This window comes from Lissotriton vulgaris, chromosome 12 (genome assembly GCF_964263255.1).
Source record: "Lissotriton vulgaris chromosome 12, aLisVul1.2, whole genome shotgun sequence".
Lineage (NCBI taxonomy): Eukaryota > Metazoa > Chordata > Amphibia > Caudata > Salamandridae > Lissotriton > Lissotriton vulgaris.
Genome location: NC_141700.1, coordinates 801975997 through 801996771, shown reverse-complemented (window position 1 = coordinate 801996771; position 20775 = coordinate 801975997). Strand labels below are relative to the sequence as shown.

Genomic DNA, 20775 nt, shown 5'->3' with positions numbered 1-20775 from the left:
TTATAGAACACAACAGACATCTCCACCCTAAACCAGACACTGGGGGATTTTTGTGGCCACACGTGTGTAACTTCTGAGACAGCCCTCTGCGCGCTGTGCAAGTGCTGGTCACTTGATGAGGATATTTCAGGTTAACGCCACTTGTGCAACAGGTGGGTTCTGGACTAAAGGGAAACTTTAGGACAAGGGGCTGTGAACATCGTCGCTATCCGGAGCACTTCACCATCTCTTCCACATGGCATGGGTCTGTGATGGTGTCAGACCACCAACCCCTACACTACGTAAACACTCCCTGTACGACACCCTTCCTGGGCCGCCTTCAGACACCAGATGCTGTGGGAGCGGATCACCCCCTCCCTGGGCCGCCTTTGGAAACCTGGAGCTGTGGGGGGTCACCCCCTCCCTCCCTGGCTCACCTTGAGACACCAGGTGCTGGGGGGTGGATGTGAATGGCAGGGCTGCAACGACTGCAGTGGATAAATACACCTATTGCGTTCAACTACTCCACAGCGCACCTAACTTCAGACACCAACAGGTAGGCCTCGTGTACGGAGCCTCTACACAGGTGGCCAGACTCAGCAGACTGGAAGAAGGAACAGGATTTGGTATTAGCAAGCAAATAAAAATGTACTTAAATGGCTAAAGTGGTGGACCTCGAAGCAGGGGAACAGGGTTCGAGTCTCAGCAACAACGCTCAACATCCTGCGATTCTGGGCAAATCAGTTAATGTCCCCATGCCTAACAAAATGAATATGTCCTTCTGTAACGAAAGTGGTGCTCATGTAAAGCGATCCGATACCTGATATCTTCGAGTCTAGTTCGCGCTATGTAAAACTCTAGAAAAAATATATTTTTAAAAATGTGTCTTTTTCCGTTGAATCTTAATATATGTATTGAATTATTTTTGTATGGACAATGTTTAAATATTGAAATGTTATGTATGCATGTTTGCATTCTTTTTGGAGCCTTGACTCTTCAAATGAATGTCTGGTTCTAGAGTGGACAGGTTTGTCCGTTGCCTGCTGCTCTGTTGCCAGACGGGAGCATGCTATGGTTGTGGGTCCCCTGAAATAAAGAACTGCATCTAAACCTTTCTCAGTGTTGGTTTCCAGTCCTTCCTTTTGGTATGTGTGGAACTCACACTACATTTTGGTACCAAGAGTGGGGTAATCTTACAACCCACCTATGTGACCCACTGACTATGTTGGATTCAAAGGAAAGGATTATACATTTTTGTGACGCTGGGAACTGTTGGCCGGAAAGGTTTCTTTGCGAGTACCTGGCATTGTTTTTAAGATTCACCAGCGCACCTTGAGTGCGCGAGACCCGGAGCGAGATCGGCGCGTGCTGATGGGAGGATCAACCGCCCAGCGCAGCAGATGGCATTGATGTGCCATTTGGCAGTGCAATGAGCCACATTCCGGACCTGCCTCCGGTGACGATCGCCACAAGAAAAAGACACACAACAGATGGACGGAATGCAGAACAGAACAAAACATTCACCCCCAGTCAAGAGATCTGGGTTAAATCCATCATTCTTTTGCTCACCATGCCACCCCAGTTTAGACCCAGCCATATGCAAATCAGTCTTGACCCTGTTGCCCCGTGGGAACAGTCCAGCCTGAACTGCAAAGCCAGGTCCTCCCTGGACCCGAAACAAGCATCCTAAGACTGGTTTTGGAGTTTCAACCCTCTTCAGCCTGGATTGCTTGAATCCAGTGGCACAGTGAGCCCGGAACCCACATCTGGGCATACCTGGTGTACTTAGGACGAAAAAGCAAAAGACACACAATTGATGGACGGAATGCAGAACAAATCAAAACATTCACCTCCAGTCAAGAGATCTGAGTTAAATCCATCGTTCTTTTGCTCACCATGCCACCCCAGTTCAGACATGGCCATATGCAAATCAGTCTTGACCCTGTGCCTCATGGGAACAGTCCAGCCCGAACAGCAAATCCAGGTCCTCCCTGGCATGCAGCCATTTTGGATTGGTGAACTCAACGTTTTCATTACTTGAAGAACGCTTGTAGTTTGTTTCACTTGCGCTTCCTGAGCAGCTTAGTTTCTCTCAGTTAGCCTCACAGTTGTTTGTGCTTTCTCTGTTCATTTTGCATGCGCTTTTGTGTGGGTGCTTACTACTCCTTCACCTGCGCTTCCTGGCTAGTAGCCTGTCCTCAGTCCATTTGAGTTTGCTCTACTTGTGGACAAGCTAACTTGACTACTTTTTTTCCAACAACCATCTACATAGATTTTGTTATAAATGCCGCAAATCAGGGAAGTATTCAGCCACAACCCTTTTTTGCAGAAAGCTGGAAAACCGGATATAAAACGGTTGGAGTGGCTTTCTATTTTTGAAAACTATTTGACTGCCATTGATGCAGATACATATTTTCCTCCCAGGAAAATAGCACTGTTATTTAACTACTTGGGGGTGGCTGGTCAGAGGGTTTTCGATAATCTTCCCCCTATTCCGGCACCGTTGAACTAAGAGACACCCATGAACGCTTACCTGGAAGCAAAAGAAAGGATGTGGAAGCAGTACTCTGGTGAATCAAGTGTTTTATTACGGAGATTCAATTTTGCAATGTGCAAGCAGTCATGTGAGGAGTCTGTAGACTAGTGTAGAGGAATATATTGCCACTCTACGGGTCTTAGTTGCAAAGTGGGAATTTGGAGGCAACGTTGACATCTATACACGTGATTGTTTTTTTATTGTTTTTCAAATGAGGTGCAAGAACGGTTGCTGACTTGTCGTAATCCTACGCTAGGAGAAACTATTGATGTGGCCAAAAGCATAGAGAGATAGATTGTCACTTGAAAAAGGGTTGTCAAGTTATACCTCGCAAACCCAATCCTCGGTTAGATGCCTATGGAGGAAGAGGTTCTTTGTGCTTTCAATAGCAAACAGTTGGCTGGAAAAAAAACAGCGTGGTCAGCAGAGACATGGCCAACAAGTGTGTATCGGTGTGGTTCAAAGAATCACATAGGGAATTACCCATTTTTCTCTGCGTTGGGTATAACATGTAATCGATGTCGTAAAATAGGCTATTTTCAGGGTGTGCGCAAGGCTAGCATGGGCAGCAAATTTAATAAGATTACAATTAGAAATGTGAGTGTGAACGATTCTGAGGGGGGAGTTGTGAGAGCGTAGCAACAGGTACTCGAATGTGTTATTGACTGTGGATTTGCCAGAGGTCTCTAGTTGGGCTTCAATGAAAAAAATTAAGGGACCTATTGTTGATGCTGTTATTGATGGCAAAGAGGTTACGGTGATTGTAGATTCTGGTGCCCCGTTACTTTTTTGTCAGATCGTACCATTTATAAGCTTTGGACGGTGACAGCAGCCCTGACTCCACCTGACATTAACCCAAAGGCATTAAGGGAACAGGATATAGATCTTATAGGATTCTGCTGGTCTACATTGGTATGTTTGGGAAGGTCTATTCTAGCGAAGGTCTATGTTGCAATGAATGGAAAAGATATAGTGGGTTGGAGAGATCTTGCTAGTGTGGGTATCATCTTGCGCCCAGGTCAAGATCCCCCCGTCGTAGTGGGGGAACCACATAATGATCTGCTATCATCGGAGGTGGAGGGTGATATTGTGGACAGTACCGATTGCATCATATCCTGGTGTTTTTAAAGATGCTATGGGGATAGTACTGGGTTTTGAGCACAGCATAAAGCTCAAGAAGAGTGTGTTGCCGGTAGTGCACAAAGTGAGACATGTGCCTCTCAGTGTAAGGCAGGATCGTAAATTGGTTTTGCAGAAGTTAAAGTCTGAAGGGATCATTGCCCCCATTGATGCATTGGGGTGGGTTTTCTCTGGTCGTTCTGGCCAAGAAGAAGATCGGAGATCTTAGACTATGTGCGGATTTAAGATCGCTCACAAACAGAACATCGCAGTGGATTGCCATCCGCTTCCACATATTCATGAGATGATTGCAAACACTAGGTGTTCAAAATATTTTTCCACCATTGATTTGCATTCAGCATCTCACCCAATTCAGCTTTGTGAAGAGTAACAGTCAATCACCCCGTTTATGACCCCATTTGGAGCGTTAAAATATTTGAGAATATCATTTGGAAACCAACGCAGAGAAAGGTTTAGATGCAGTTCTTTATTCCAGGGGACCAAGACTAAACAAGCTCCCGTCCGGCTCCAGAGCAGCAGGCAACTGAAAAACTTGTCCATTCTAGAACCAGACCGTCATTCGAAGAGTCAAGGATCCAAAAAGAATGCAAACATGCATACATAACATTTCAAGACTACAACATTGTCAACACAGAAAATAACTCAATACATACATTAAGATTCAACAGTAAAAAACACATGTAAGTAAATATTAATTTACTTGCTAATACGACATCAGCCCCTTCCTTACACAACACAAAACAAAACTCAAGCCAGGGTATAATTACGCAGTTTAGCAGGCAATTTGATTGTGCGCTGGCTACGAGAGGATGATCAGGGTTCCTTGTATGATTTGCTCTGAGCCAATAATGCTGGAAGATTGGAGTCAGTTGCACCACCTTTATCACATGCAACCCTGGCAGCAGAATCACTGCTACTCACATCGTCCTGAATATTGGACGAGGGGACACCCATATCAGCCCCTGCAGAGGTGTTGCAGTTTTGAGTCCCTGTAGTAGACATGACCCCACATTCAACATCATCACCAGCTCTGTCAGCATACATGCACCGAAATTGTCCAGTTGCTTTCTGTTAACCGAACACTTATTCCACCATCCTCTCCTATCCAGTAAGACAGAAGCGTTACTGACCCTAATGACTCGTACAAGTAGAGAGAACTTTGACGGACCATTACACACCCTATACAGTTTCTTGATTAGTACCTAATCACTAACAGCTATCTGCACACCTTTAACCTCTGTCCTGCCCTGACTCTTCTGCACGAGCTGTTTAGCTGCTACCCTGTCTTTAATAAGTTGCTCATCTTCCCCCTCATTACTCGCTTTGGCAAGGCCTAGCCCAGCAGACAAGTTCAAAAAACACTTTGGTATAAACTTTGATCTGGCTTCCCTGCCTGAGAGTCATTTACATAGAGTAACTTCTGTGGTAGAATGAGGAGACGTGAGGTATGCCCAAACTTTTTTCCTGCAAAAATTCTGAAACATCAATATTGCCGCAAGCGTTGTCTGAATCCCTTCTTTCAGAAAACGGTTAGCTCCCTCAACTAACCCACTAGAAGATGGACTATACCATACCACCTGAGAATGTTTATATCATACGTCTTCATAAAATCCACCATCTGTCTAGAGACATAATGCATGCCATTGTCTATAACTATACTGCATGGTCTGCAGAAAAGTGATCACCATTGAAGAGCTGGCTGCCTCTACAAAAGAGTAAATAACCACTTCAAAAAGTAGTCAATGGCTACTAAAAAATATCTTTTGTCAGATGGAAGCAGATTAAATGGCCCAGAAAAATCCAAACCGATCTTTTCCCCATGCTTTATCCGGAAAACGAACTGGAAATAACGGTTCCGGAGACAATTTCCAATGCTTATCGGAAACTACACATTGAGGACACACTCCAACAAAATTAGACACTTGCTTATCTAAACCTGGCCACCAGTAAATGGGTCTTATTTTCTTCCCATATGTCCCTCATGAAGCATTTTAATGATCATCTCTTTGAGCTGGGATGGAGGAACAAAGATCCTTCCAGATGCAAATTCTATTTTCAAATGAAAGTTCCTCTGAAACCTGAGCAAAACTCCTCATTTCCCCAGTGGGAGTTTTTTCAGATGGCCACTTAGTTTTGACAGAATACTCCACTTTACTCAAAACCTCATTCTCAGCCATGGCTGTACACCACTCATCTATACTCCCTTGACATGCAGATACAACATCTACAAGACCAACAACACACTCCATGACAGTTATCAATATAATCTCTGTTATAAGAAAGAGGAAGGCGGGACAAACAATCATCACAAATGTTCTTACCTCCTTGAGTGTATTTAGCAATCAGGTCATACTCCTGTAACTTAAACAAAAACCAAACCAATCGTGCAGAGGCCTTACCCAAACCATTCCCACAAATAAAAACACCAAAAGCTTGTGATCAGTAAACATTTCACAAGAATTACCCCAAATATATGTCTTGCATTTTTGCGCAGCCCATACAATTGTCAGAGCTTTTTTCAATGGTGCTGTAATAACTTTGAGCCCCATCAGAGCTCTAGAAACAAGTGCAATGGTGTTTTCTTGCACCTCAACCCACTGACCCAAGACTGCTGCAAGCCCCTTAAGACTCAAGACCGTAATGAATGATTTGCTGCTAGAAACAAATGGTTGCAACGTAGGAGCATTAACAACTGATAGTATGACTTCTTTAAACACAAAATTGACAGAATCATTCCAATCAAATTTAACACCTTTCTTGAGAAGAGATCTGAAGGGCTGCACCATCAGAGCATAACCCGGTACAATCCTGGCATAATACTTGCAGAGGCCAAGAAAGGAGCAGAGAGCACCCTTGTCAGGAGGTTCACTCTTAATGGCCTCCACATTGCAAAACTTAGGCTTAATTCCCTTCCCCGAAATAAGATACCCTAAATATTCCACTTCTTGCACAAGGAGCTTGCATTTACTAGGCTTCACAGTCATTCCTTTGGATTGTGAGATGCTCAAAACCATGTTCAACCTTTGTATGTGTTCTTCTTTAGATGTCATCTTGAAAAGCTTGCATATGTGGCATATCACCAACTAACCCATCCATTAACCTCAGAAATGCGTTAGACAGGGACTGCTGGGGTTGGGCTGGGAATACCAGGGGAGAGGAGGAGCAGCAGCAGGGCACACCAAGCCAAACAAAACCTCTCTGGGCGAGTGGGGAATGAGGACCGAAGAGTCACTCACCTGTGAAGGGAGGAAGGGCAGGTTTGGGGGAGTGGGGGTAATCTGTACAGCAGGGAAACATCAGGACACCAGGGAAGTCATGATCTGTGTGGGGAAAGAAGGGCAGGGCCTGGAGTAGGGTTGGGGGAAGCGCCACACGTGAAGAAGAACCATAGTGAGTTTGCCAGACAGTTCATGCAACAGAAATGGAAGAACAGAAAGGTGACATGGCTTGGGGCTATAGAAGCCAGGTTTTAATCAGTAGAGGTGGAGACTGCTACAAGGTGACACCCTTCCTTCCTTCCACACCAGAGGTCACCCTTCTTTGGAGGTGAAGGACAGCAATCAGGGAAAGAGCGGGTGTAAGAAGCCAGGGAGAGGAGCTCAAATACTATGGGTCAAGGAGACTGGGCGCCATTGAAGTGAAGGGTAATAGATTGAAATTCATGAAGGGAGGTTCAGTAAGACATCCAACAGTGAAGATTAGCAGCACCAGGACAAGAGAGGTGAGCAGGCCATAAGCCACGAGAGGGGTTACACCTGTGCATGAACATGCATAAACTTGGTTGTAATATCACATTGCCCATCTCCGACTCTTTCACGGGCGTGCGAGAACCCTCTAAAGACCCCACGTCTAATATTACCTGTTCAAAAAGAATGAGGTCTTGCAGGAAAGCACACAGTGTTATTAACCACCCTTCCCACCCGCAAACTAAGACAGTTTGTGCACAACATCTATAATGTGGCAGTCAGCAGAAACGCAAGGTATCCGTTCACACGCCTTGTATGACGTGGGTCCCTTGATTATTCAACACTTCTCAGGTATATACCCAAACTGTTTTTCACCTTTGGTTCACCCGATGTTCACATCTTAGCAGTGCCTACCCTGTGCTAGTGGCTGCCGGTGGGAGGGGATACCTGTGCTCATTCTTGGGGGCACTTGAAACTCACTTTATACAATCAGAGCAAGCGGGAATACTGCAGAGCAGGACAAAGGAGAAAGAGAACGAGTGAAAATAGTTACAGGAGGAGAAACGACAGCGGAGACGAGGACACGAGTCTGAGAGAGAGACTAGAAGAAAGAAGCTTGACATTGAATCAGGACGGTCTAGAGAATGAATTATTTTAAGCTTGCAGTGCGCCACTTTGGGCGCCAACCACAGGACAACTATTCATCATGCTCTAGTCCGAAGCCCACTGCAGCCTGCTTACTCAGGTCCTTGGAAGGATACATGAAGTACAGACTATGCCACAATCTTGCACATACTGTCCAGAGATTGACCCGCCCCTTCTCTGGGGTGTTCGGATTTCGAATCACGATTCTGTATATATATAACATGGATTCAGGAGTTGTATTTATGAGTGGCGTAAATCTGCAATCTGTTTGCCACCAGGTTAAGGCTTGTAAATCAGAATAGCATCCTCATTATCTGGCAGATACCAACTTTGTACTAGATTATTGTTTTTATGCATTTTTAGGTTTTTATTGTATGGCTTATATATGCTAAGCTGAGCCAATAAAGATTCTGTGTTCTGATCAATTCTAGGCAGCGGCAGCATCCAAAGAGAACCTCTGGGCCCAGGAAGTTGTTTGATTATTTTTAAATATTGGACAGCATCCATTGGGCTTCTGAAAACACCTCTACTCCAGCAGAAACCAGCCCTGCAGAACAGTCCTCATCCTTTCATACTTCTCCTAACTTGCCTTGCTAGCAGCACCCGAGGTTTGCAGAATCAGACCTTCCACTTCGAGGTCCCTCCTGTATTCAGCACAGCTTTGAGAACAGTGCCTGGGGTGTCACGTGACTGGGTGTTGATCCTTCTCAGGACAATGGACTCATTCTGTGCATCCTATTGCATTACATTACATTTAAGTATGTGTGCTTTTTGCTGCAAGATGTTGTTGGTTTGTTTTCTCTTTTTAGATCTTTCTTTTATCGGTAACTCCTGCATTAGGATTGTAATAAACACTATTGCACACAAATGGTGCCTGGGTGAGTAAACCTTGGCACACCATGCATGCCGTGATGTAAACCTTGGTACACCATGCATGCCGTGATGTAAACCTGGGTACACCATGCGTTCCGCGATGTAAACCTTGGTACACCATGCATGCCGCGATGTAAACCTGGGTACACCATGCGTGCCGCGATGTAAACCTTGGCACACCATGCATGCCGTGATGTAAACCTGGGTACACCATGCGTTCCGCGATGTAAACCTTGGCACACCATGCATGCCGTGATGTAAACCTGGGTACACCATGCGTTCCGCGATGTAAACCTTGGTACACCATGCATGCCGTGATGTAAACCTGGGTACACCATGCGTTCCGCGATATAAACCTTGGTACACCATGCATGCCGTGATGTAAACCTGGGTACACCATGCGTTCCGCGATATAAACCTTGGTACACCATGCATGCCGCAATGTAAGCCTTGCTAATCGCCTATGAGCAGATTATGAGACTTGCAAAATGTGCTAATTATTGTGATAAATAATGCAGTACTATAATAAAAAAAAAAGCATAAAAAAAGTACGCATGCTTTTGTTTCCTGTGGTGCACAAAATCCTCTCCCAGAGGTCATGGATTGAGAATGAGTGCCCCCATTGAAATGCCCGCTCGCAGCACTCAAGTCAGCACTTGTACAAAGTGTCAGATACGACTCTGCACCGATGTGCAATGTTTTCAACTTTTTGTCCCTGTGAGCTGGGAAACTGTGATGATACCTTCAAGTTATGGACATGGCGTTGGATTATGTGTTGAGGGCGGTAACTTTATTCTAGGCGGCGTTAGGCCCTGCTCAAAGTGCAGAAGTCTGCAGTAAAAAAGCAGACATTTCCACATCCGGTAAAATCACCATAACGGGGGTTTTGTGAAAGGCTGATGGCGAGGCAGTTCCAATCGGACAGGGGGCTGCGCCTGGTGTTTTCTGAGACCTGCCCGAATCTGAACCCAGCCAAAGGTTACGGAGAGCTGGACAGGTCTGAGACAGAGGTCCTCTCCAGAGATGGCTGGCTTCTGGGAGCGGAAGGCAGGTCCTCTGCTCATTCCTGCACTGGAGCAGCGTCGGGCGTCCTTGGGGTACCACAAGCCATGAGAAGATAGGGGGTACGGCCCAGTGACTAGCACCCATCGGTCAGGGGGCATTACTCGAGGAGTACCCTGCCCCCCTCCGGGGGCAGAGGTCCCTTCCACCACTGAGCAGTCTGAACATTACCCAACATGGCGGCGAAAGCCCCAGATGCCCTCCACCTAGTGCTGCGCACGGACATTCCATTAAAGTGGCGCTTCTCAGCACACACAGAAAGCAGCAGGCTTATACCAGGCGCAAGGAGAGCTCACGAAGGGAAACACACTCACCCTGTGCTCAGGACTCAACAACTAGCTGGAACCTGTGTGACAAGGCCATGCAAGGCTCCTCATGTAGAAACCACCACAGATTAGGAGCCGCGGGTATGGCCACCACCATGGGGAGACGTGGGGCCTCCTCCCACAGACAAGGGGGTCTGCATTACTTTACATGGTCCCCGCTCCACAACACCATGGTGGAACCAACACTCAGGGCCACTGGAGACGACTACATCAGGCAGTGAGTAAAGGCACTTGGCATCTTCTGGCAGCGTTACTTTAATACTCTGCACTTTCACACGCTGACACTGTCTGGACAAGGGTTCACCTTAGTACACCCAGTGAACACTGGACTGACTGACAGGTGACACCTTTGCAAAGGTTCTGCCCTGCAGGGCCACGGGTGTGGCAGCCCAGAACATTCCATCCGTTGATCTAGCAAGAAAAGGTTTTTGCTAAAACTTGTAAATTATGCAGTAGTAAATAATGGGCTATGTGCTTCGGGCCAGGTTCTAGGGAGTGGGCCAGGTAGGCCAGGCCCTCCCAAGACAGCTCAGTGGCCCACCTAAGGGCCATCTTCTGTTCTTTTTGTCAATGCAAAAATCGCACCAGCCTGCAGGTTTGCAATCAAAGGCTAAGTGTGTAACTTACATCTAGAACGCTAGTGCCTTGGGCTCCTTGAAGTGCCTGGAGACCTCCGAGGGGTCACGAAGATGGATGTGTGAACTGAAGGCGTACCTCAGACACAAGCATTATATGGGGAACGCAAGCTCCCTTCACAGTCATTCAGACAGGAAAAACTGTTTTACTGCAGAAACAGTGTGAAGGATTTTGCTATTGCAAGTAAATTCAGTGAAAATAAACATACACTCAGGATATACATCTTTGGTGGGGTTTGTTATGGTCACTTTCTGCTATTGTGTTATTCCTACCTTTTGTTGAGGATCACTGGAATTATGCGGCTGCAGTAAACCAAATGATGTGACTGGCTTGACTAAATCATGTGGAAAATAAGGCCCACCCATGGTTCTCCATGGCTTACCCAAATCCCACGTCCTGGAACTGCGCCTGTGTGGCGATCGCGGCAAATCAACAATGATGCAGAAAATGCTGCGGCCACAGATTACTGGAAGCCCGGTGGGCTTGTCTATGCTGAACAGACTTCTTTGGAAAGAAGATATTTTTACAAAACTAGACACCTTTCTTGCATATCCACCGTCATGCTGAGGTTAAAATATTTCCTGTTTGGGACCTTTTTTCAACACAACAGTCTAAAATGAACGACGTACAATCAACATGCGTTCGTTCGCAAATTAAAATCTGCATCATTTGATCTTTACATGCTCAGAAGAGATGGTCAGCTCATTTGCTGCACTACTGAGCGCCAAGAAAGGGGGTGAGGGGGGATACGTAGCTCGGGGTGGCATAGGTGAACAATACAATTCAAGTGGGGGGGTGGGGGGGTGGGGGGTGTCAGAATCGGGCTGACGGCACAGACCCCAGAATCGACATGTACCACCCGCTTGCTCCATTAGCCATCCCAGGAGAGTGGCCCTTGACAAGCACAGGCAGGCACTTGAGCCCTTGACAGGCACAGGCCGGCACTTGAGCCCTTGACAGGCACAGGCCAGCCCTTGACAGGCACAGGACAGAGACTCCATGACATGGGGCCGTGCCGGATAAGCTGATTTGCCGAAGATGCTCGAAGGGCCGCCAAAGAGTAACAAAGTGAGCATCCCAACGGCAGTCTTGAGTCTTAATCGGTGTAAGAAAGAAAAGCGAATCGTTAACACAGCAATCCTGTAAGAGACGGAGCGGTAACATGAACTGCACGTTACCCAGCCGCTATACTAAGTACAGCATTGGAGCAAAGCCCATCTTTGAAAAGGGACGACTGTCAGGCCACGGAGCAATCAAGGAAAACGACAGCATAGAGCGGGAAAACAGCATCAGAAAAAGACGGTAGCAAAACAACAACATGCCTGGTAGAAGTACTCCCTGATATCTAGGAACTGCAGGAAATTCTGCTCTCCCCCTTCATCCTGCCCGTTACAGATTTCTAAAGTAACAGGTCCAGAAGAAGATGGCAAGAAACGTAAACTAAGCCATTGAAACACGCGTTGACCAGTCTGAGTGAAAAGCCCCAGCTCTCAGCACAGCATTGGAGGGTCGAGTTCCTCACCCCAATGGTTTCATCTGTGTATGTAGTCTGGTTCTGGGGGGGATAGTATGTATGTATGTATAGAATGTAAGTGATATGGATGTGGAGTGAGAAGAGGTGTGAAAGAGTATCAGGGATTGTGAGTTTGGATATTCCAATTAGTTAATATCCAAACGTTGTTTTCAATTGATACAGATTTTCTGTATTATGTTTTGCACAAGTTTTGTCTCTTAAAAAAAGATTGTTATAATTGTGTAAAGTTGGTCAATTTTTAATATTACATGACTTTGTATACAATAATATAAAAGAACAATGATCAAAAAATAGTGAAAAAGAAATAAAATGTGAAAAGAAAGAAAATATTAGTTCTGTGTGCAAAAGAGTGTTGTTTTGGGCCCCCGGTATGAGCTTACGAAAGCCTTATGTAAAGAAACATAGGTCTAGAGGGATACTACTTATTTGTAGTTTTTGGCCCTGGACAGGCACAGGCCGGCCCTTGAGCTCTTGACAGGTACAGGCCGGCCCTTAAGCCCTTGACAGGTACAGGCCAGCCCTTGACAGGTACAGGCCAGCCCTTGAACCCTTGTCCATGATCCCTTGACAGGCGCAGGATGGCCCTTGAGCCCTTGACAGGAGCAGGACGGCCCTTGACAGGGGCAGGACGGCGCTTGACAGGCGCAAGATGGCCCTTGACAGGCGCAAGAGGGCCCTTGACAGGCGCAAGAGGGCCCTTGACAGGCGCAAGAGGGCCCTTGACAGGCGCAAGAGGGCCCTTGACAGGCGCAAGAGGGCCCTTGACAGACGCAAGAGGGCCCTTGACAGGCGCAAGAGGGCACTTGATAGGCGTAAGAGGGCCCTTGACAGGCGCAAGAGGGCCCTTGACAGGCGCAAGAGGGCCCTTGACAGGCGCAAGAGGGCCCTTGACAGGCGCAAGAGGGCCCTTGACAGGCGCAAGAGGGCCCTTGACAGGCGCAAGAGGGCCCTTGACAGGCGCAGGGCGGCCCTTGAGCCCTTGACAGGCGCAGGGCGGCCCTTGAGCCCTCGACAGGCGCAGGACGGCCCTTGAGCCCCCGACAGGCACAGGACGGCCCTTGAGCCCCCGACAGGCACAGGACGGCCCTTGAGCCCCCGACAGGCACAGGACGGCCCATTCCGCCCCCTGACGAGGCTCAGGCCGGCCCAGCCCCATGCAAGCCAAACCTTGACCGGCACAGGCCGGCCCTTGAGCCTTTGACATGCACGGGCCAGGCCAGCCCTTGACAGGCACAGGCCGGCCCTGCCCCATGCAGGCCACACCAGACCAGCCCTTGACAGGCACAGGCCGACCCTTGAGCATTTGACATGCACAGGCCAGGCCAGCCCTTGACAGGCACAGGCAGGCCCTCGAGCCTTTGACAAACGCGGTCTTCGACAGGCGCAGACGCGGTCTTCATCAGACGTGGTCTTCGACAGACACAGACGTCGACAGATGCGACCCTCGACAGATGCGGCCCTCGACGCAGACAGGCCCTCGACAGACGCAGACCCTGCCCTCGACAGACGCAGACCCTGCCCTCGACAGACGCAGACCCGGCCCTCGACAGACGCAGACCCGGCCCTCGACAGACGCAGACCCGGCCCTCGACAGACGCAGACCCGGCCCTCGACAGGACTACCCTCGACAGACGCAGACCTCATCAGGCAAGCCCTTGACAGACACAGACGCGGCCCTCATCAGGCAAGCCCTTGACAGACACAGGTCAGCCCTCGACAGCCGCAGGCCGGCCCTCGACAGGCCAGCCCTCGACAGACGCAGGCAGGCCCTCGACAGGCCAGCCCTCGACAGATGCAGGCCAGCACTCGACTAACACAGGCCAGTCCTAAAAAGACAATGTGACAAAATGACCTTTGAGCAGATCAGCTCTCGACAGACGCAGGCCGGCCCTCGACAGACGCAGGCCGGCCCTCGACAGACGCAGGCCGGCCCTCGACAGACGCAGGCCGGCCCTCGACAGACGCAGGCCGGCCTTCGACAGACGCAGGCCGGCCCTCGACAGACACAGGCCGGCCCTCGACAGACACAGGCCGGTCCTCGACAGGCCAGCCCTTGGCAGATGCAAGCCGGCACTCGACAGACACAGACCAGCCCTTGAGAGACTGGCCCTCGACAGACAGTGTCCAGGCAACTACTGAAGCCCAGGGCAGCACAAGGACCACCCATGAAGCGCCCATCCCATGACATGCCCAGCATCTCACCCTGTCATGGTACTCTGCTAGGGGCAAGGAGAGGCGGTGTGGTGTGTATGTGAAGGTGATCCTGGAGACCCCCTGCGCTCTGCTCCCACTAAAACTGGCTGCACACACCAAGCTTCAGGGACACACTGCCAGCGTGGGAGGGCGCAGGCCACATGTACTTTGATGCAAGCCAGTGTGGACCCGCATCAGATGAGAGCCGAAGGCTGACATCCTGATCCAACAGGTGACCAGGTCCATCTAGAGGGCCCTGGCACACCACATGTCTAAAAACGAGAGCACAGGGTGGAGAATAAAGACTACAGCACAGGATGCATCATGCCTGTGAATCCTGCATGAGGTGAGGACCAAGAGGGGGCATCTGTGATCAAGTAATGAGATGGTACACGGCTGTAGAGCAAATTTTAGAGAGGTGGGCATCTGGGACACCACATCTGCCAAAGGATTAGAGCAGAGGGGCGGCACAACACGGCTCTATGCTTTAGATGGACAACAGGCAATCACCAGTAGTTGGAAAAGCAAAGGATTTCTTAGCCAGAAAAGACTACATGAAAAGGGACCAGAATACGCAAGTCATCAATCCAGGACTTTCAAGTTCAACTACGCAATGTGCTGGAGCTTCCCAGCTCACCTGTTCGCCATACCCTATCCCAGTCTGCCTGTTCCCATCCCAGTCCACCTGTTCCCCACAACACATCCCAGTCCACCTGTTCCTCACAACACATCCCAGTCCACCTGTTCCCCACAACACATCCCAGTCCACCTGTTCCCCACAACACATCCCAGTCCACCTGTTCCCCACAACACATCCCAGTCCACCTGTTCCCCACAACACATCCCAGTCCACCTGTTCCCCACAACACATCCCAGTCCACCTGTTCCCCACAACACATCCCAGTCCACCTGTTCCCCACAACACATCCCAGTCCACCTGTTCCCCACAACACTTCCCAGTCCACCTGTTCCTCACAACACATCCCAGTCCACCTGTTCCCCACAACACATCCCAGTCCACCTGTTCCCCACAACACATCCCAGTCCACCTGTTCCCCACAACACATCCCAGTCCACCTGTTCCCCACAACACATCCCAGTCCACCTGTTCCCCACAACACATCCCAGTCCACCTGTTCCCCACAACACATCCCAGTCCACCTGTTCCCCACAACACATCCCAGTCCACCTGTTCCTCACAACACATCCCAGTCCACCTGTTCCTCACAACACATCCCAGTCCACCTGTTCCCCACAACACATCCCAGTCCACCTGTTCCTCACAACACATCCCTGTCCACCTGTTCCCAATCCCACCTCCCAGTCCACCTGTTTCCCACACCCCAGTCAACCTGTTCCCTACACCCCAGTCCACCTGTTCCCTACACCCCAGTCCACCTGTTCCCTACACCCCAGTCCACCTGTTCCCTACACCCCAGTCCACCTGTTCCCCAGTCCACCTGTTTCCCACACCCCAGTGGACCTGTTCTCCACAACACATCCCAGTCCACCTGTTTCCCACACCCCAGTCCACCTGTTCCCTACACCCCAGTCCACCTGTTCCCTACACCCCAGTCCACCTGTTCCCCAGTCCACCTGTTTCCCACACCCCAGTCCACCTGTTCCCCACAACACATCCCAGTCCACCTGTTCCCAATCCCACATCCCAGTCCACCTGTTCCCCACAACACATCCCAATTCACCTGTTCCCCACAACACATCCCAGTCCACCTGTTCCCAATCCCACATCCCAGTCTACCTGTTCCCCACAACACATCCCAGTCCACCTGTTCCCCACAACACATCCCAGTCCACCTGTTCCCCACAACACATCCCAGTCCACCTGTTCCCCACAACACATCCCAGTCCACCTGTTCCCCACAACACATCCCAGTCCACCTGTTCCCCACAACACATCCCAGTCCACCTGTTCCCCACAACACATCCCAGTCCACCTGTTCCCCACAACACATCCCAGTCCACCTGTTCCCAATCCCACATCCCAGTCTACCTGTTCCCCACAACACATCCCAGTCCACCTGTTCCACACAACACATCCCAGTCCACCTGTTCCCCACAACACATCCCAGTCTACCTGTTCCCCACAACACATCCCAGTCCACCTGTTCCCCACAACACATCCCAGTCCACCTGTTCCCCACAACACATCCCTGTCCACCTGTTCCCCACAACACATCCCTGTCCACCTGTTCCCCACAACACATCCCTGTCCACCTGTTCCCCACAACACATCCCTGTCCACCTGTTCCCAATCCCACATCCCAGTCCACCTGTTTCCCACACCCCAGTCCACCTGTTCCCTACACCCCAGTCCACCTGTTCCCTACACCCCAGTCCACCTGTTCCCCAGTCCACCTGTTTCCCACACCCCAGTCCACCTGTTCCCTACACCCCAGTCCACCTGTTCCCTACACCCCAGTCCACCTGTTCCCCAGTCCACCTGTTTCCCACACCCCAGTCCACCTGTTCCCTACACCCCAGTCCACCTGTTCCCTACACCCCAGTCCACCTGTTACCCAGTCCACCTGTTTCCCACACCCCAGTGGACCTGTTCTCCACAACACGTCCAAGTCCACCTGTTTCCCACACCCCAGTACACCTGTTCACCATACCCCAGCCCTGCTGTTCCCCACACCTGCTGTTCTCCACCCCTGCTGTTTTCCACCCCTTCTGTTCCCCACAACCCAGCACAGTTGTTCCCCACAACCCAGCCCAGCTGTTCCCCACAACCCAGCCCAGCTGTTCCCCACAACCCAGCCCAGCTGTTCCCCACAACCCAGCTGTTCCCCACCCCTGCTGTTCCCCACACGCCAGTCCAGCTGTTCCCCACACCCCAGCCCAGCTGTTCCCCACACCCCAGCCCAGCTGTTCCCCACACCCCAGCCCAGCTGTTCCCCACACCCCAGCCCAGCTGTTCCCCACACCCCAGCCCAGCTGTTCCCCACACCCCAATCCAGTTGTTTCCCAGCCCTGCTATTCCCCACACCCCAGCCCAGCGGTTCTCCACACCCCAGCCCAACTGTTCCCCACCACTGCAGTTCCCCACACTCCAGCCCAGCTGTTCCCCACACCCCAGTCCACCTCTTCACTACTCTGCAGTCCAACCAAAAGGCGATGGTTGGAGTGGTCTCCGGGAAGATCAAAACACCATGACAACTTCTCCACTGGCTGCCCATGTATCAAATGAAGCACAACACACCCAGTACCAGAGTGAAACCAAAGATCGCCCAACCATGCCCCTATAACGACCCCTCTTCATTTGCCCAGGAGAGGTCAGGTCCGGAGTGTGCAATGGAAACCATCAAACACGGCGAGGTGAATCAATGACCACCCAAGGCCGCAGTGCTCAGCTAAGAAGGCCAGAGGGGCATCTCCTACACTGTGTCTGAGACAGACCAATCCTTGGCTGAGCTGGCCCAGCCTCGGCTCAGAGATGGCATCAGCTGGGCAGCTTCTGGTGCCATCACAGACCAATCCTTGGCTGAGCAGGCCCAGCCTCGGCTCAGAGATGGCATCAACAGGGCAGCTTCTGGTGCCATAACTCACAGTGGACTGGCCACAACCGAACGTCCTGCGAGGCAGGCATCTTCTAGATCCCCACTGCCCCCATACAAACCCCACCCACACAAAACAGACCCTGCTCAATGATCTAATCCGGTTTTATACAGTCTGCTCGAGAGACCAATTAAAAACAATACTGAGAAACACGAGAATGCACAGATGGGCCGGTGAGGTGCCAGGGAAGTGAGCCATAGAGACAATAGGGTGCCCATGACTGGAGGGTCAGTGGGTGCCCATAAAGGGCGAAGCGGATGGGTGCTAGGGAAGGCAGAAGATTGGCAGGAAGAAGGCAGATACCTCTCGGAGCAGAGGAATAGAAGGGAGCCAGGAAGAGCATCTGAGGGTGTCAAGCTATAGCTGAAGGGTGCCTATTAGGGGCGGGGCAGAGAGGCCTAATCAACAAGGGCTGTAGGATGCCAATGAATGGGGTGAAGCAGAGAGGTGCCTAAAAAGGAGGAAACAGATGGGTGCCAGGGCGGATGGAGAGGGAGGTGCAGGGATGGAGAGGGAGGTGCAGGGGTGGCAGAGGGTGCCATTTATGAGGAGCAGGGGGCACTGATCAGGAGGAGGTAAAGGGGTGGCAGAGGCTGCCAGGAGGGGTGCCACCTGAGAGGAGCAGAGGGCACTGAGGGGCAGGGTGGCAGAGGGCAATGGTGGTAGAGTGAGCTGTGCAGGGATGGCACAGGCTGGCATGAGAGGGGGGCTTTGGGGGCCACATGAAAGGAGCAGAGGGCACTGGTGAGGGGGTAGAGGGGTGGCAGAGGCTGCCAGGAGTGGGTGCCACCTGAGAGGAGCAGAGGGCACTGATGAGGGGGAGGTAAAGGGGTGGAAGAGGCTGCCAGGAGGGGGTGCCACCTGAGAGGAGCAGAGGGCACTGAGGGGCAGGGTGGCAGAGGGCATTGGTGGTAGAGTGAGCTGTGCAGGGCTGGCACAGGCTGGCATGAGAGGGGGGATTTGGGGGCCACCTGAGAGGAGCAGAGGGCCCTGTTGAGGGGGCAGAGGGGTGGCAGAGCCTGCCAGGAGTGGGTACCACCTGAGAGGAGCAGAGGGCACTGATGAGGGGGAGGTAAAGGGGTGGCAGAGGCTGCCAGGAGTGGGTGCCACCTGAGAGGACCAGAGGGCACTGAGGGGCAGGGTGGCAGCGGGCATTGGTGGTAGAGTGAGCTGTGCAGGGCTGGCACAGACTGGCATGAGAGGGGGGCTTTGGGGGCCACCTGGGAGGACACTGGTGAGGGGGTAGAGGGGTGGCAGAGGCTGCCAGGAGTGGGTGCCACCTGAGAGGAGCAGAGGGCACTGATGAGGGGGAGGTAAAGGGGTGGAAGAGGCTGCCAGGAGGGGGTGCCACCTGAGAGGAGCAGAGGGCACTGAGGGGCAGGGTGGCAGAGGGCATTGGTGGTAGAGTGAGCTGTGCAGGGCTGGCACAGGCTGGCATGAGAGGGGGGATTTGGGGGCCACCTGAGAGGAGCAGAGGGCACTGATGAGGGGGAGGTAAAGGGGTGGCAGAGGCTGCCAGGAGTGGGTGCCACCTGAGAGGAGCAGAGGGCCCTGTTGAGGGGGCAGAGGGGTGGCAGAGGCTGCCAGGAGTGGGTACCACCTGAGAGGAGCAGAGGGCACTGATGAGGGGGCGGTAAAGGGGTGGCAGAGGCTGCCAGGAGGGGGTGCCACCTGAGAGGACCAGAGGGCACTGAGGGGCAGGGTGGCAGCGGGCATTGGTGGTAGAGTGAGCTGTGCAGGGCTGGCACAGACTGGCATGAGAGGGGGGCTTTGGGGGCCACCTGGGAGGACACTGGTGAGGGGGTAGAGGGGTGGCAGAGGCTGCCAGGAGTGGGCGCCACCTGAGAGGAGCAGAAGACATTGAAGGTAGATGCCAGTGAATGTGGGGTGACCAGGGAGGGCAGTGGGGGGGGGGGTGCCCTGAGGGGGAGGGCAGTGCAGACAGACAGACAGGTGCCCCTGCAGGGGGCAGAGCTGCAGGTGCGGGGGCAGGACCCGTCCCTCCCCCTCCCCCCTCTCATCAGCCCCCACCTACCCGCAGCGCCGACAGGTCGATGTCATCCAGGCTCCGGGCGGGCGCGGGGTCCGCCATGGCTGGGGGGGTGTTGGGGGGGCTCCTCCGAGGCTGGCGGGGGGACCTGGGGGGGGCTCCCTCACTGAGGGGCGCCCCCGGGGCTCATCCCCCGCTCCCTCCGCGGCCCCATGGCGGGGGGGGGGTGGGGGGGGGCGCTGTGGCTGAGGGCCGCGGGCGGTGGTCCTGGGGGGCTCCTCGGTGGCTCGCGCAGACTCCCCTGCACCCCGATCCTCGCTGTCACTGACAGGCGGCCGGCGGAGAAGGCAAGCCCCAGCTCCCGCAGAAACAAGCCCGAAGCAAGCCGCGCCCAGGCAACGACGCGCGCGCGCTGCACAGCGCCGGGCCGCCGCGGGTCCACCACCAGGAAGGAACCGCTACACTGGCATCGAAAGCCCGAGGGGAACGACCGCAGACAGGTGCGTGACCTCCGCGCTGCCGCATACCAGGAAGGCCCGGCTTCACCACTGCCAGAGGCCATGAAACGGGAGGCCTTCGCCTAACGCGGCGGCCATCTT

At 52.0% G+C, this 20775-nt stretch overlaps 1 protein-coding gene across 6 annotated transcripts in view; it reads right to left on the bottom strand.

Annotated features, from left to right (window-relative positions):
* MINK1 (misshapen like kinase 1) overlaps window positions 1-20532 on the bottom strand; it is a 675548-nt gene extending 655016 nt beyond the window's left edge. For 4 of the 6 annotated variants that reach the window (XM_086946233.1, XM_086946235.1, XM_086946237.1 and 1 more), the window contains exon 1: window positions 20222-20516. In XM_086946233.1, the coding sequence (XP_086802359.1) occupies window positions 20222-20278 (57 nt within the window). In that variant the 5' untranslated portion in view covers window positions 20279-20516. Of the gene's footprint in view, window positions 1-20221 lie in introns of all 6 variants that reach the window. The other 2 variants (XM_086946234.1, XM_086946236.1) reach the window with 2 other exon arrangements.
* Window positions 20533-20775: the final 243 nt, after the last annotated feature.